The sequence below is a fragment of the Stegostoma tigrinum genome, chromosome 22, assembly GCF_030684315.1.
Source record: "Stegostoma tigrinum isolate sSteTig4 chromosome 22, sSteTig4.hap1, whole genome shotgun sequence".
NCBI lineage: Eukaryota > Metazoa > Chordata > Chondrichthyes > Orectolobiformes > Stegostomatidae > Stegostoma > Stegostoma tigrinum.
Genome location: NC_081375.1, coordinates 45,727,170 through 45,744,358, shown reverse-complemented (window position 1 = coordinate 45,744,358; position 17,189 = coordinate 45,727,170). Strand labels below are relative to the sequence as shown.

General features: G+C 42.1%; 1 protein-coding gene across 1 annotated transcript in view; it reads right to left on the bottom strand.

The window, feature by feature from the left end:
- Positions 1–13,241, bottom strand: part of gas7b (growth arrest-specific 7b) — a 411,941-nt gene extending 398,700 nt beyond the window's left edge. Inside the window, exon 1 of the mRNA XM_048555491.2 lies at positions 12,740–13,241. Within this exon, the coding sequence (XP_048411448.1) occupies positions 12,740–12,919 (180 nt within the window). The 5' untranslated portion in view covers positions 12,920–13,241. The remainder of the gene's footprint in view (positions 1–12,739) is intronic.
- Positions 13,242–17,189: the final 3,948 nt, after the last annotated feature.

Sequence of the window (17,189 nt, the reverse complement as noted above, 5' to 3'; positions counted from 1 at the left end):
TTTAATCTTGACACACATGCAGCAGAAAGGAGTATTTTGCTGCCCTACTTAGGTTGTTTTCAAAACTTTCAATCTTTGCTTGTTCTGTGTCTGAATTCATGAGATTCATCCTGACATTCTTTAGAATGACTGGGAAACAGTGATCATCAGTGCTGCCTGGACAAGAGAAAATGACTCAGAATGGAGGGTGAAAAATAAACTTGCATGACACAGTTTGTGGAATTAACAGCTGCTTGAAGTGTTACACTATTGCATTTCCTTTCTTTCACTTTAAGTCTACCTTGTGATGATTCAGTTACAGAAAACAATTTCTTGAACTACAAATTGTAATTTTAACCGAGGGAAATAGTGGAAAGAGAGCAAAATGAATTGACCACCCATTATATATTACTTCAGTGGAACAGGAAAAGGGTTGTCTAATGGGCATTAAGTTCAGTATTTCATATTTTACACCATCACTCGAAGTTAAAATTGGACATTAGAGTATTGCATCTCCAATACTTCCCTTTCCTTTCCGGACCTCTCCATCTCCACGTCTGGTAACCACCTCGAAACTGACATCTATTTCAAGACCACCGACTCCCACAGCAACCTGGACTACACCTCTTTTCACCCACACTCCTGCAAGAATGCGATCCCCTACTCCCAATTCCTCTGCCTCAGCTGCGTATACTCCCAAGATGGAGCGTTCCACTCCCGAACATCCCAGATGTCCCCCTATTTCAAGGGCCGCAAGTTCCACCCTCCAGTGATCAAAAATGCCCTCAACCACATCTTTTGCACTTCCCGCACTTCTGCCCTCAGACCACTTCCCCCCAACAAAAATAAAGACAGAATCCCCCTTGTCCTCACATATCATCCCAAAAACCTCCGCATCCAGTGTATCGTTCTCCACCACCTACAATCCGACCACAACCAAACAGATATTTCCCTCCCCACCCCAATCTGTCTTCCGTAGGGATCACTCACTCCGCAACTCCATTCGTCCGCTGCACGCTACCCACTAGCCTCACCACCCCCGGCACCTTCCCTGCTACTGCAAGGAGTCTACAGCTGCCCCTACACTTCCCCCCTCACCTCCATTCAAGGCCCAAAACAAACCATTCATATTAAACAAGGGTTCACCTGTACATCCCTCAACTTGGTCTACTGCATCCACTGCTCCCAATGTGGCCTCATCTACATTAGTGAGGCCAAGTGAAGACTTGTTTTGGAGACTATCTGGACTCTGTCTGTGGCAAACAACAACCCCTTCTGGTTGCCAACCATTTTAACTCCCCGTCGCACTCCCAGCTGACCTGTCCAACCTGGTCCTCCTCCAGTGTCACAATGGAATCACCCACAAACTGGAGGAGCAACACCTCATAATCTGCCTCGGGAGCCTACAGCCCAATGGCCTAAACATAGAATTCACTAGTTTTAAAATCTCCCCACCGCCCGGCCTGATTACATGTCCAACCCTCCCTCTCATCTCCACCTGCCTGACCTGATACAACCTGTCCATCTTCTCTCCCAACTACTCACCCCTCCCACCTCACTGACCATTCCCCACCACTCCCTACCTGCACTCACCTATCACCATTCCACCTACTTTCCCCAGCCCCAGCACCCCCTCTATTTATTTCCCAGTTCCCTTGCCCCTCCTCATTTCTGAAGAAGAATTCTGGCTCCTGTGATGGTGCCTGGCCTACTGTGTTTGTCCAGCTCCACACGTTTTATCTCTAGATAGGCTGGGACTTTTTTCCCTGGACTGTCAGAGGCTGAAGAGTGACCTTATAGAGGTTTATAAAATCATTAGAGTCATTGATAAGTCAAAGAGCCCAGATCTTTTTCCAAGGGTAATGGAATTCAAAACTATACGGCATAGTTAAACTATAAGCTATAGGTTCAAGGTGAGAGAGAAAAGATTTAAAAGGGACCTAAGGGGCAATTTTGTCACACAAATGGTTGGGTGCAAATGGAACGAAATGCCAGAGGAAGTGATAGAGGTGGGTACAGTTACAATATTTACAAGATGTTTGGACAGGTATATGAATAGGAAAGGGGATTTAGAGGGATATATGTCAAACACAGACAAATGGAACTAGATCAGCTCAGGATAAGGGTCAGCATGGACAAGTTGGACCAAAGAATCTGTTTCCGTGTTGTGTAACTCTATGACTCTTAATCTGTATTTTCAAATAAGCGAAGGAAGGTTTAACCAAACGTTACAGGCTCGTGTTCATAACAGGTACATTCTGGGGTTTCATATCATCGGCCTCTTGCTTTCTCTATCTGGCTGTTTTACTTAGAAGAAAACGAACACATACTACTCTTTACTTACTTCATGATTATGTAATCTTCAGTTGAAACCTGCATACAGTACTTATGTCTTTCAGTACTTCTTCTCAAATACTTGCCAAGCAAGTTCAGATTCAAATCATTATGCTGATTTATTTTACTGCTTATGAACATGCAGAGCACTGAATGTAATCGAAATTTTATTTTTCTCAGCTACATTTCATTTCTGTGCAACAAAGAACTCCCATGTTTTCCATAATGTTAGGCTGACTTTCTTGTATCCTCAGAACTATCTCTCCTTCAAAAACAATACTTGGCAGAGGAAACTGAAATCGTGTACTTTTGCACTAAGCTCAGAAAAGCATCTCCTGTAGTCCCTTGTCTCCTTTACACCCCAGTTGTCACCTTTCATTCAACCTGACAATCCCATGACCAAGAGCAGAATCTATCAGCCTAAAATGGCATTGTCCATACTGAGTATAAACAAATGGAGATAACTCGGTATCATTAAATATTAATATTACAATGTACATTCTGCTATCTTTTGAGCATTTCCATCGTCAAGGAGAAGTGATGGCCTTATGGTATTATTGCTAGCTGATGAATCTTGGAATCCAGGTTCAAATCCCACCATGGCAGTTAGTGGAAATTGAATTCAATAAAAATCTGGAATTACAAGTCTATTGAATACTGTGACATCATTGCTGTTTGCCATCTGGACTCATTAAAATCTTCTAAGGAATAAAATTTGCTGTCCTTACTTAGTCTGGTCAATGTGGCTCCAGACCCACTAAAATGTGGTTGATTTTTAACTGCCCTCTTGGCAATTGTGGAAGGGCAGTAAATGTTGGCTCAGCCAGCAGTGCCCATATCCTGTGAATGAATAAACATCCATCCAAATTTTAATCTAGCTTTCCTTCCCCCACTATTCCTTGAGAGCTATATTCAACCCATTAGCAGCATGTTTAACAGACATCACCACCAATGATCGCATATTCAATAATCTCAAAAAACTGCAAATTGTTATATAATCATACTACAACTGCAAGTACAATTGTCAGGGGACGAAAGAGACAAGAACATTAGAGGAATAGCCTAATCTTCATTTGCACCATAAAAGACCATATGTTCATGATCTTGTGTGTGATGACCAGAACAGTTCTTCCCCAACAATGCTTCAGATTGAAAAATATTTAGGTACTCATCAAATCTTAGAAATGAATGAATGAATAAAACCAACAAAGTCTTTTGTTGGGCTTTACATTCTCCAGGTTATTTACAAATGTGGATGTGCTCTCCATATTGTCTTTATTAAAGAACTGTTACTGTTTCCTTCAATTCTCCTATCCTCATAATACTGACACTGGGTGATGGACCAGACAATGGAAGGACATCCCCCAATATCTCACAAAGGGAGACTTGCAAATTCAGTAAGTGGGTATTACCAAACTATTGTCATGTGGAGTCCATCACAGTAAAAAACAGCCCTTTCATTGACAATAATTACATGTACTTTGCAGCAGAAAATCACTGCATGTCTTTAATAAATGAGCACGCACTAGAACATTTTTGCTTCAGTACCTTTGAGGCAGCTGGGCCAGCAGAAATCAGCTAACCAATCTGCTATCAATTTCTTCACAGACGCTACCAGACCTGTTGAGCTTTTCCAGTAACTTTTCTTTTCATTCTTGATTTATAGCAACTGTAGTTCTTTCAGTTTTTTTTTAGTATTTAACAAGCTGTAATCAAACCTATCAGCCTTTCATTCACAACACATAGTTGGCCAATTAGAGATCATGCAGCTACTGATGCCCTAAAGGTTTATTATATCTTTTACCAGTATACAGTTAACAATTCTGACCTAGTGAAAAACTAAAAAAAAACAATGAACAGTAGTAGCATTTGGCTGGTTAAGTAGATAGAAATGATTCAAGTATTGTCAATATTCACAGAAAAGACAATTCAACACAGGCACATCTGGGCACTTAATAAATTGTGTGTGATTTCTCAGCAGATGTGCTGCCAATCAAGTGAATTACATACCCATTACAGCAGAGTACTTGATACCTCAAAATAGGATAAGCTGTGTTGATAATGCAAGGGTCTGCACTCATGTGTCTATCAACTTAAATAACAATAACTGACAGAGTACTGATATAAACTATTAACGCTAACACATTTTTACCACATATGACATATACCTGTCAGAGGTGTGCTTCTTGTTTTCTCCAGTATTACTTTTCGAATGCAGAATAATAGATTACAATTTGAAGTGAATCAAAAAAACTAATGATACAGAGTGAGATTTCAACAGTGATTCATCTGTGATTAATATTTGAGTCAGGAAATATTTCTCTTTGAATAGGAAGAAATGCTTCTCACTCTATCCAAAACAGCAAAATGAGATTCAGGTAATGCGAAGTGATGCGCAAGTTTAAAATAAGCAAAACTCAGTTTTAGTTAAGCTAAGCATCTGATTTCAAACAGGACAAAATAGATGTGTGAGGAATGTAATTTAATTCACTCTGTGAACAAACAAAATGCTGGAGCAGGTACTCTGCTTGAAGGGGCAAATTTCCTTTTGAATGTGTATGGTGTTAGTTTTACATTGACTTTAACTGTCGATCCATTGGTGCAATGTAGGTTAGGTCAGCCTTCTTGTGTTTAGGTGTGGGTTTCCTGAGTTAATAGGCAAAGTACATAGCGGCTAGTCTACACAAATCTTTTCCAGATATCAGGGAAGGTGTTGAATAGGCATTTCAGTTTGTGTATCCAACCTTGCACTTCTTGTGCACATGTGATATTCACCTAGTTGTATTAAAGCTATTACATAATTAGTGTGATATGAGATGATTGAACAGCCAAAGAATTAAAGGAAGTAACAAATAAACACACAACACTCCACTAAAATAGTAGTCAAGGAATCTTGCGGAACATTTTAAGAGTTTACCAACTATTACAATTAGTTGAGTTTTCTGTGTTGCAGCTCTGGCATTATCCAGAGGACACCAAGCCAGAGTTAAATAGTGGACTTGAAGGTAAAATTAATATATGAAATTTAGCTGAACTTCTTCTGGATTTGCAGAGTATTTACGTTTTTTGAATCATATGTGTGAAGCAGAATCTATTGCTAAGTGAATCATGTGTGACTTACAGAAATGGCCAAATTGATGTCTTCTTATTTTGGGCTTATCCTATCATGTGTATCGGTGTATTGTAGATACTCACAGATAAGTGCCAATGCACACATTATTGCATAAAGCAATCACTATCAGCAGATGTGACTCAGAGGAACTTGTAAATATATTTTGATGTATCTGAACTATTTAATCTACCCCACCCCCACCCCAGAAAGGTTGTAGCTTGATTCACTTCCCACAAGTCATTTAGAAAACATCAATAATGATTTGAATATTGGAATGGTGAGTAAAATTTCAAAACTTGCACATTATATGCATAGTTGGAGGCAACAGGACACAGATAGCCTAGCAGATTGGACAAACAAATACCAGATGGAATTTTACATAGGCAAGTGGGAGGAAATGCAATTTGGCAGAGAAGATAGGAAAGATAATATAAACTGAACAGCAAAGATCTAAAGACTGTGCAGGGACAGAAGGACCTGGGGGGTGTTTGTGCATAGATCTTTGAAGACGGCAAAATGTATTGATAGAGTGGCTTACAAAGCATACTGTGTCTTTACAAAAACAGAAGTTGCCGGAAAAGTTCAGCAGGTCTGAAAAATTAACACTGAAATTTTATCTTCACAGATGCTGCCAGACCTACTGAGCTTTTCCAACAACTTCTGTTTCTGTTCCTGGTTTACAGCATTGGTTTTTATACTGTGTCTTAAACTTTTAAATAAATGGAGGTATTGATACAAAAGCAGGGATTAGGCTGAACTTTCCTAAAGGTCTGGTTAAACTCCAGCTAGAGTACTGCAGTCAGTCCTGGCCTCCATAATTTTGGAGGCATGAGAGCATTTTGAGACAATTTACCAGAATCAAAACAGTGATGATGGCTTTTAACTGCAAGGTTAGGTTGGAGCAGAATCGATGGGCTTAATGGTCTAATGCTGCTCCTTTATCCTATATCTTAAGAGAGGGATTGCTGTATTTGCAGCAAAAGAGTCATGGGCAGATTTGATTGACATACAGAAGATTATGACAGGCTTGGATAAAGTAATCAAAGAAAATGTTTCTTTTAGCAATGGAAACAGATTTAAGGCTTTAGGCAAGAGTACAGAGATGATGTAAGAAATAAAACATTTTAGACAGCAAAGGGAATGGTCTGGGGAGGCAATAGCCTAGTGGCATCATTGCTGGACTGTTAATCCAGAGACCTGGATAGTGTTCTGGAGATAATAAAATATGAGGCTGGATGAACACAGCAGGCCAAGCAGCATCTCAGGAGCACAAAAGCTGACGTTTCGGGCCTAGACCCTTCATCAGAGTGGGGGATGGGGGGAGGGAACTGGAATAAATAGGGAGAGAGGGGGAGGCGGACCGAAGATGGAGAGTAAAGAAGATAGGTGGAGAGAGTGTAGGTGGGGAGGTAGGGAGGGGATAGGTCAGTCCAGGGAAGACGGACAGGTCAAGGAGGTGGGATGAGGTTAGTAGGTAGCTGGGGGTGCGGCTTGGGGTGGGAGGAAGGGATGGGTGAGAGGAAGAACCGGTTAGGGAGGCAGAGACAGGTTGGACTGGTTTTGGGATGCAGTGGGTGGGGGGCAAGAGCTGGGCTGGTTGTGTGGTGCAGTGGGGGGAGGGGATGAACTGGGCTGGTTTAGGAATGCAGTGGGGGAAGGGGAGATTTTGAAACTGGTGAAGTCCACATTGATACCATATGGAGAACCAGGTTTGAATCCTGCGATGGCAAATGGTGGAACTAGAATTCAACAAAATATCTGGAGTTAAGAATCTAATAACGACCATGAAACCATTCCTGACTGTCCGGAAAACCCGTCTGGTTTGCTAATGTCCTTTAGGGAAGGAAACTGCCATACTTACCTGGTCTTGCCTACATGTGACTCTAGACCTACAGCAATGTGGTTGACTCTGAACTGCCCTCTGGGCAATTAGGAATGGGCAATAAATGCTGCCTGGTCAGCCAAGCCCTCATCCCGGGAATGAATAAAGAAAATCAAATTCCCTATCTCAGGGTAGTAGAAGTGGGGATGATCAATAATTCCAAAAGGAAATTGGATGGGAGTTTGAAGGAAATAAAGTTGCAGTGCCAAGGCAATTCTGTTGGGAATATAAGATTGACTGAATTACTCTCTGGAGAATTAAGGCAATGGGCCTACTGCAGAAAAGTGGGCCTAGTGTAGATGGTAGTATTTTTGTCAGTACAGACTTGATGGGCTGAAGAGCCTCTTTTATACTGATTCTACGAAAAGCGACTCAATAGATTGAATGACCTCCTTCTGTGCTATATTGGCTCTGTGACTCAAAAAAGAAACATAAGCAATTAAAATGGAACTGATGACCAAAAAAAAGGCTATGCAAAATGTACAGCACAAAGGATCAGTGAATTAATCGGAGAGAGAGAGGAAAACATCTCATCTTCCACCTCGGCATCTTACAGCCTTCAGAACCCAGCACTTAATTTAACAATTTTCAGAATGTGATCACCCTCATCCATGTAAATCATCCTCACCCACTCCCCACCCCCGGACCCCTCACCCTTGTGTTGAAAGGGTTACTCACTGTGCAGCGAACCCATTTTCAACTCTTCATACTTCCTGTTAGCACCTAAACAAGTATTTTTCTCTCTCTTGGGTTATCATCAGCTATCTCTTTGTTTGCCTATCCCCTTTTATCTTTTGCTATCTCCGGCTCCATCTCTATCTAAAAACTGAAAGAACTGCAGATGCTGTAAATCAGGAACAAAAACAGGTTGCTGGAAAAGCTCAGCAGGTCTGTGAAGAAAAAATCAGAGTTCATGTTTTGGGTCCAGTGATCAGTTCTGAGGAAGAGTCACCAGACCCAAAACTTTAACACTGATTTTTAGTTCAAAGATGCTGCCAGGCCTGCTGAGCTTTGCCAGCAACTTCTGTTTTTTGTTCCATCTCTACATACTCTCTTCATTCTCCCCAAAAGTATAAATAGTATAAATGCCAGCCTCTCCCCGTTGTTCAGTTACAAAGGTCACTGCACTTGAAACATTAACAGTGAATCTAAGTGGATTGGTATGAATATTGTGAAAGATTGCAATAGATTAAATGGACTGGAAGCTGTTATTTTCCAAGCCTAAGCATAGTATATTCTAAACAAGCTACTCTAAGGTGCAGACTGGAGGTGTATCAATGTGCTAATCACTGAAAAATAGATTTAGATTTATTTAGACTTATTTATTTGTTACATGTACTAAATATAGGAATACGTAAGTACTGAGAAAAGTGCACAAAGTTGCCATTCACTGGTATCCCCTTGGTTACAAAACCAAGAATTAAAAAATTTTAACAGAGCCAAAGGTAAGCAAGATCAAAATCCAGATCTCAGAGTCTCAAGTCCCAACTCCACAACGATGCGGCGCTGCTCCATCACCAGGACACACAGGAGGCAGTCTGCTTTCGGCACTGTCGCTGCCTTATCAGCCCGCTCTCGACACCATCTGCTACCACCTTACCAGCCCGGTCTCACCACCATCTGCTACTGCCTTACCAGCCTGCTCCCACTGCCATTGTTCCCACCAACTTGTACACCACCATCACTGCAGGTCATGGGCCACACATTCAACAGACCACCAAATATCCCACCATGCAGTTTCCAGTCGCGACCAGACTGCTTAGGTAGATCGTTAAAAGGGGGGGGGGGCGGGAATAGAATTACTGCAGAGAGGAGAGAGAAGAAGAAGAAGAAAAAAAAGTAAAAGGAAAGAGAATTGGCTAGCAGACTGGAGCTCCAAATGGAGTTACCCTGCTGCCACTTTGCCAGAAACTGGCAAGATGAATCCAACTGGCAAGTCACAGCGAGCCCTTTACAAACTTTTCAAATATTATATACTTGATTACAACTTTGAGAAAGCTTTAGTTGCCACTGCATACAAAAATACTCCTATGTGTCAATTATTAGATCCTATAATAGCGAAAATGTGGGAAATGCCAGTGTTGGGCTGGGTGGACAAAGTCAGAAGTCACACAATACCAGGCTATATTCCAACAGGTTTATTTAAAGCCACAAGCTTTCGGAGCAATGCTCCTTCATCAGCTGAAGTCAGGATTCCTATTTGTGTACCCATTCAGATGTCTTTCCAATGTTATAATTGTACCCAGCTTCACCACATCCTCAGGCAGCTTATTCCATTCATGCATCACCCTCAGCATTGGTAGTAAACTCAACAGTGCAAATTATAGAGTCCCTTCAGTGTGGAAGCAGCCTTTTGGTCCATCAAATCCAAACCAAGCCTCCAAAGAGCATCCCACCTCAATCCAACCCCCTAGCCTATCCCCATAATCCCACGTTATCCATGGCCAATACACTTAAACTGCACATCCCTGGACACTATGTGACAATTTGGCATAGGCCAATCCACCTAACCTGCACATCGCTGGACTGTGCAAGGAAACTGGAACGAGAATGTGCAAACTCCACACAGATAGTCGCGCAAGTGTAGAATCAAACTGGATCCCTAGTTCCGTGAGGCACCAGTGCTAACCGCTGAGCCATCATACTGCTCCATGTCGCGTGAAAAATTTACCCCCTTTGGTGCCTTTTAAATATCATCCCTCTCACCTTAAACCTATGCCCTCTAGTTTTGGACTCCCACACCCTGGGAAAATGACTTTGGTTGTTCACCCTATCCATGCCCCTCATGATTTTATAAACCTCTATAAGGTCGCCCCTCAGATTCTGATGCTACAGGGAATATAGCCCCAACCTATTCAGCCTTTCCCTATAGCTCAAACACTCTAACCCTGGCAACATTCCGGTAAATCTTTTCTGCACCCTTTCAAGTTCAACAACATTTTTCCCAATACTAGGAAACCAGAACTGAATGCAGTATTCTAAAAAGTGGCCTGATGTCCTGTCCAGCTGCAACAGGACATCCCAACTCCCATACTCAATGTACGAACCAATAAAGGCAAGCATACTAAATGCTTTCTTCACTACCCTGTCGCTCGAGGTTGGAGCACTGGCTAGAGGTCTGACCATTACCTCTTGCAGGGCTGCCGCACCAAACCACAGGACCACCAGGTGCTGAGGTCAATGACAGGCCTTCCCCTGGAAACAAGACATTTGAGTTGAAACTCACATTGAGTAAGGGCTGCCTGTCAATCAGGGGCCACAGCACCATGAAGCAGGCTGTGGCCACTGGGAGTGTAGCAACCTGAAATTTCAGGATCATAGAGAACCCAAACTCAAGAAGAAGATAACTGATGGAGGGGGCAGTGGTTTCTCAGGCTGTATTCAGACTGGTCAGGGTCAAATGTACGGCAGGGTTTGAGAAAGCAAGGGCTGGGAGTTAGCTCCCAGCTGGCAAGCACTGCCCATTCCCTCAACTAGGCATCACTTACCTTTGATCAAGGGACACCACCCTGTCCAACAGCAGAGATAGGTTACTTACAGGTTGGCATCTATTATGAACAGAATCTGGTGACAGGCCTGCAATCCCAGGGCAAACAGGCCGAAGCTCTTAGATGGTGGTCAATTAGTCAATTACAGGCCTCAACTAGCAGTGGAGCAGCAGGTTTGTCCAGAGGGGTGTTTACCCCTATAACTTGATTCAGGGACAGAAAAGGTGGCAGTGGGATTTAAATTTACCATCACCCCACTTCATTAAATGCCCTTCCTATCTTCAAATTCGCTTTCTTCATAAACAGAGATTTCTAGCCCTAATTCGTATGCCTTGTACATAATGTGTTACCTCAAAGCAGATCAACACCGATATAAGTCCCTACAGAAAAGAGACATGGGAACTATGTGAAATTATGCATCAAACAAGCATAATTTTTGTAAGAAACTAAATAAAGCTACCCTGCACGTCATTGAAATTGCTAACCAGTCTAGGCAGTGTGAAAATCAGCACGTAATTATCAGCTAGATACAGTTTGTTAAAACCTGCACAACATGGTTTTGCAACGATAGCAAGCGGACGTATAATTGCCAATATTATTATTGTGCTGGGCTTGGGCATTAATCAGTCTGACAGTACAGCGTAGCATTGCCAACCCTTTCGGATTGTCCTCGAGTCTCCACTAATTAATGACCTGGACACTACCGCAGGCTATCTATGAATGAGACAAAAAAAACTGTTTTTTTAAAAAAACAATCTCTTTGAACACTAGAGTAACAGCATTGCGGGTCAAAGACAGGCGGTTTGATTGGTCTGAGAAGTTATCTATAAATGTTGCCAACCAGAATAAGGTTCTGATAGTGATCACAATAAAAGTCTTGGACTGATACGTTTCAGAACTTCGACATTTAGAAAGTTAATAGTAATGTATATATCACACACTATCAAACCAAGCGTTCCAGTGTAAAAGTACTGACATCCAGTGATGCAATGAGCTCAAAGACCATCACTGTATTTTTTTTGTGGGTAGTGCAAACTGTTGCTTTTTAAAGATTTCTTTGAAAGATCAATGTCGTGACTCATTCTAACAGCGGAGACCAAATCCGACAGATCCCCTTAGATAAACGTACAGCTTTCGTTCGAATTTGAGTTTATTCAACTAATATAAATTAGAGGATTGAAAATAGTGAGTTAGTGATTTAAGAACCCAATTTCACAGGTATAAAATTGTGTTACATTTAACAAATCACAAAATTAAAGTCTTAACAATTTCCCGCTTACACATTTTTTTCAAGGATTTCTCCACATTTTGGTGTTGCAACATGCCCCCTAGCGGAAAATGAAATGTTAATATCCGGTGTTGAAAGCATATCGATCCTCAGATTTCAAAACAAGTAGACAAGCGAGCACTATCACAGAACAGTTTACGAACAAGGAGACTTTAGGCTGTTAAACACCGTAAAGCACAACACCACCCTCATTGGCTGTGACAGTTTGAATCGCAGCCTCCAAACTTCTAATACATCTGTATTCAATCTCATTTCCATTGTCCGCTCTCCCTCAAAATGTCAGTTTCCAAAGACTGTGTCACAATTTCCGGACAGTTTACTCATTTATTCTTCCTTTAAGTTTGCTGTGTGTGTGTGTGTGTGTGTGTGTGTGTGTGTGAACCTTACTGATATCAGTCTTGATTCGCACCACAAATATAAAGCAGCCAGGTTCGAAAGATATACAACACAAACAATTACTCTGAACTCCCATTTCAATGAAATAGCATTCATATTTCTCGTCCGGAGCAAAGCAATTCCCATCCGTTTTTGCAACAAAATTGCACTTAGAGCGATTCAAGGTTGGGGGGGGAAAGAACCAGAGCCGTTGTTGGCGGGCGGGGGGGGGAGTTAGTCCCAGGGTTGGTGGAGTTAACAGATGTTTGTGGCGTGCTTACCTCTAGAATTTCCACATAACTTGCAGGGAACCAACCCCTGGTCCCATCCTTCTCTCCTTCCCACCATCCGCCGTTCAGCACCTGTAAAACCTTGATGATCTCCCCAGCCTCGAACTTCAGCCCTTGCTGATGTTGGTCGCCGGTAAACGCGTACAAAGTTTTGCACAGAACTCCGGCCATAGCAGACTCCTTGGTTTTGGTGTTTTACGTGTGACCGCTGTGAGCTCTCTCGCTGAAAAGCTCGAAGCCTCTCCCCTGTTCACTCTCTCTCCCCGCGCTGGGTTTGACGCTAGGCTCAGGAGTCCATCGTTGTTTCCTCCAACTCACGGTATGACTCAGTGCTGAGATCACCACGAGAGGGGACGGATAAGATTCACAAGGAGGGAGAGACAGAGGAAGAGAGAAGGAAAAAGTGCTGCAGTTCTGATATTTCCTCGCTGCTGGCGTTTGGATGAAATCTGCTGCAGTTCTGGATGGTGGCGCTTTGACGGGAAGGAAACGAGCTGATAGCTCTCTCCCATTGTAATTCATTCCAATGTGTTTAGTGATGGGCCGGAGGGGGGGCGGGGAGGAGCATTGTTCCAAGTAAAGAAGGCACTAATAGTAAACATTTAGCAGCGCCACAGAAGTAAGTTACAATCTATATCGTACTGAAAACAACGCACATAATTTCCACATGACGCTCAGAGGAGTCTTTTTTTGTTTTTCTGGAGAACAGGATTTGATAATTCGTTATCTTATTATTTTACTTCCTCAATCAGACCCGACTCCTCTCTTCAGAGATTTTAATGTTTTTAAATAGGTACAAAAGTACACGTGAATTATAATTACACCTTCTGCCTATACACATCGTGTGCCGTTGATTTTCCTTTCAAAAATATAATTCTTCCTTTCCGTATGTAGCAATACTGCTCCTGCTGTCCGATTATAGATTCTACCTCCCCCTGAACCCCACAACCCATTCTTACTTACAGAACCGTTTCAACGAGTTCTGCGCAGGAGACATGTCTGACAGTGGGAGAACGCGTGACAGATTCAGTGTTAACCTGTCCCAGTCCCTGGTACTCTCTCAATCACTGTCTTAGCTTCTCTTTTTCACTCAGGTGACTTTGCCCGCGCAGTAAGATGGAGATGATTTGCTGAGATCAGCTCCTTTGATTGACAAGCAACAGTTCTGCTGTTATTATGTGGGAATCAAAATTCTCGCCAGAGTTTCAGGATGGGATTTAGAAACTTAGTTTCTTCCTCTAAACTCTTAAGAGCTTTTGTTGAGGGTGTTGGGGAATCTCGCTTTTCCTTCCCTGTATTCGCTTGTCTTGCGAACAAACCTAAATTTACAGGCGGTTGTCTGAAACAATGAGACCACTGGGATTTAAAACACGTGAGGCTACCCACTTTGGTAGCAAAAACAGGAAGGCGGTTTCTTATGTGAATTGCGAAAGATTGGGAGAGCGGGAGGTGTCCCCAAAGCAGTCGCCGGAAGGTAAGCACGTAGTGGCAGCAAGTAGTGAAGAAAGCGAATGCTGTGATGGCCATCACAGAGAGAGGATTTGAGTACGGGAGCAGGGATGTCTTGCTGCAATTATGCAGGACTTTGATGGAGTATTGTGAGCAGTTTTGGTCTCCATACCTGAGGAAGGATGTCCTGGCTCTAAGAGCGAGTGCAATGAGATTGGTTCCTGGGGTGCCAGGACTGAATTCACTGGAGTGTAGAAGAATGAAAGTCTCAGAATTTCATAAAATTCTAACAGGACTAGATGTGATAAATGTAGTAAGGATGTCCCTGACGACAAATGAGCCCAGAGCCAGCAATTACAGCCTAAGGTAGGCTATTTAAGACTGAGATTGGGAGAAATTACTTCACCAAGAGAGTGGTGAACCTGTGGAGATTCTCTGTCAGTTGTGACCAAAACATGGTATGTTTTCAAGAAGAAACTTTGTATAGTTCTTCAGGAACAGATTCTTTCCAGCCATTGTCAGACTGTTGAATGGTCTCTAGCCTCAAATGATGTAACCTGCAATATATCCTGTATGCCTCTAATAAGTCTTTTTGATCTGTACATCCTTTGCTTGCTGTGATCTGCCTGTACCATTCATAAACAAAGCTTTTCACTGTATTTTGGTACACATGACAATAAATCAATCAATCAATCAATAAAAGGATCAGAGGTATGGTGAGAAAGACGGAACAGGATATTGATCTCAATGATCAGCCGTGATCATATTGAATTGATGGATTTAAGATGGCATCAACACTGGGCAACTCCTTGTGAGCTCCCTAAAGCAGATCCATTTCTAACATGACTAATAACCATTCTACACTATTACTATGATCTGCCTGTACTGCTCGCAAACAAAACTTTTCACAATATTTAAGTACATGCGGCAATAAAGCAAATCAATCAATGGAGAAGGCTTGAAGGGCTGAATAGCCTACTCCTGCTCAGACCATCTATATTTCTGTTGCTGCATCTTAAATTTAACAATACTATCCACAACATTACAACCTTTCTTCATGCCTGTAGATACGCAATCTCACCCATCTTCCTCCTAGATACCGTATTTGATCAATTAGTTAGTTCATATCTTGTGTTCGCGTCCCCATGTGTTGCACTCATTCGTAGAAACTGTTTCTCACATCCTAATTTAAAGGCTTGCTAATCAGATCTCCTCAATCTTTTCCAAACTCAATCATTTCCTGATGGAGGCCTCTTCTTAGTTCTGGGTGCATTGTCTCTTAATTTCTTTATCATTTTCACATTCTGTTTTTCTGTAGAGTCATAATAAAGTTAGGAGCCACAACAAATTTTTCTCCTGAAAATATTAAGTCTTTATTTGAAAAACATATATTTTGTGTAATAAAATCTTCCTTCTTGTCTGTTTAGCATTTATAACTATATAAACATAGATTTTCTGTATTTCTGGAATTGTGGACTATATTTTTAATGCTCAACCAGTTGGGAATGGGGATGGGTGAGAAATTTTGAATCCCAGACTATTTTTCCAGGATGGCAGTGTAGCATCGGGCTGGCCAACAGCTCCACTTAATGTCCTATTGAAGTCCGTTAATGGAAACCGACCTGGAATTTTCCAGGCCCAACAGGCTGTGGGGCCCCCAGGCAGTCTCCCAATGACAGATTAGGAGGTGACCAATTCAGCAAACAGGGAGATCCCCCCCTGCTTGTCCAGCTTTGGCATCACCCACAGTATTTCCCTGCTCTGAAAGTGTGCAGCACATCAGTATGGCAGTGTTAACTTTATTTATATGTAAGTGCAATGAGTACAGCAAATAAAGTTGATAGGCTGAGGGCATTGATAAATGCATGGCAGCATGATGACATTTCAATTCATGAAACTTGACTTAAAGAGAGGTAAAATTGGCCTCTCACTACCCTGGATATAGAATTGTCAAGCTAGATAGAGTAGAGTGAACAAAGATGGGGCAGCACATTGCTGGTTAAGTATTCCATTACAGATGTGAGAAAGGATGATATGCTAAACATTCATGAAATGAGACCATATCGGTTGAGAATGAGGCAGCCACACTGCTAGGACTGTGTTTTAGATCACCAAATAGGGCAAAAGAGAAAGAAGAGCAAATGCACAGACCAATTTCTGAATACAAAAACAATGAGAAAATAATAGCTGGAAATTTCATCTGTCCTAATATCAACTGGGATATGAAGAATGCAAAAGGCCCAGGGAACATAGGTGACACGGTGGCTCAGTGGTTAGCACTGCAGCCTCACAGCGCGAGGGACCCAGGTTCGATTCCAGCTTCGGGTGACTGTCTGTGTGGAGTTTGCGCGTTCTCCCTGTGTCTACGTGGATTCCCTCCAGGTGCTCTGGCTTCCTCCCACAGTCCAAAGATGTGCAGGCTAGGTGGATTGGCCATGCTAAATTGCCCATAGTGTTCAGGGGTGCGTGGGTTATAGGGGGATCGGTCTGGATGGGATGCTCCAAATGTGGACTTGTTGGGCCAAAAGGCCTGTTTTCACACTGTAGGGAATCTAATCTAAACACAAAATTTCTGGACTGCATTTATGGGAACTTTCTTAGCCATCATGTGACAAGCCCAATGAGAAGGAGGCACGCTTTTAGATTTAGACCTAGGAAATAAAGCTGGACAAGTGGATTAATCAGCAGTAGATGACAAATTTTGGAGCCAGAGACCACAATACAGTTGGACTTGACATCATTATGAAAAAGAGGAAACATAGATAAAGGATAAAAGTTTGAATTTAGGGAAGACAAATTTCATGAAGCTGATAGATGGTCTGGTGAAAGTGGACTGGATGCAGCTACTTGAAGGTAAATCAGGAAATAACAAGGATGCAATTGATATCGAAATTCTAGGGGCATGGTGTGGACACGTCCCCACAAAGGTAAAGTGTGGTATTGTAAAATCTAGAGTTATCTGTTTATTTGAAAGCATAAAGGGTAAAATAAG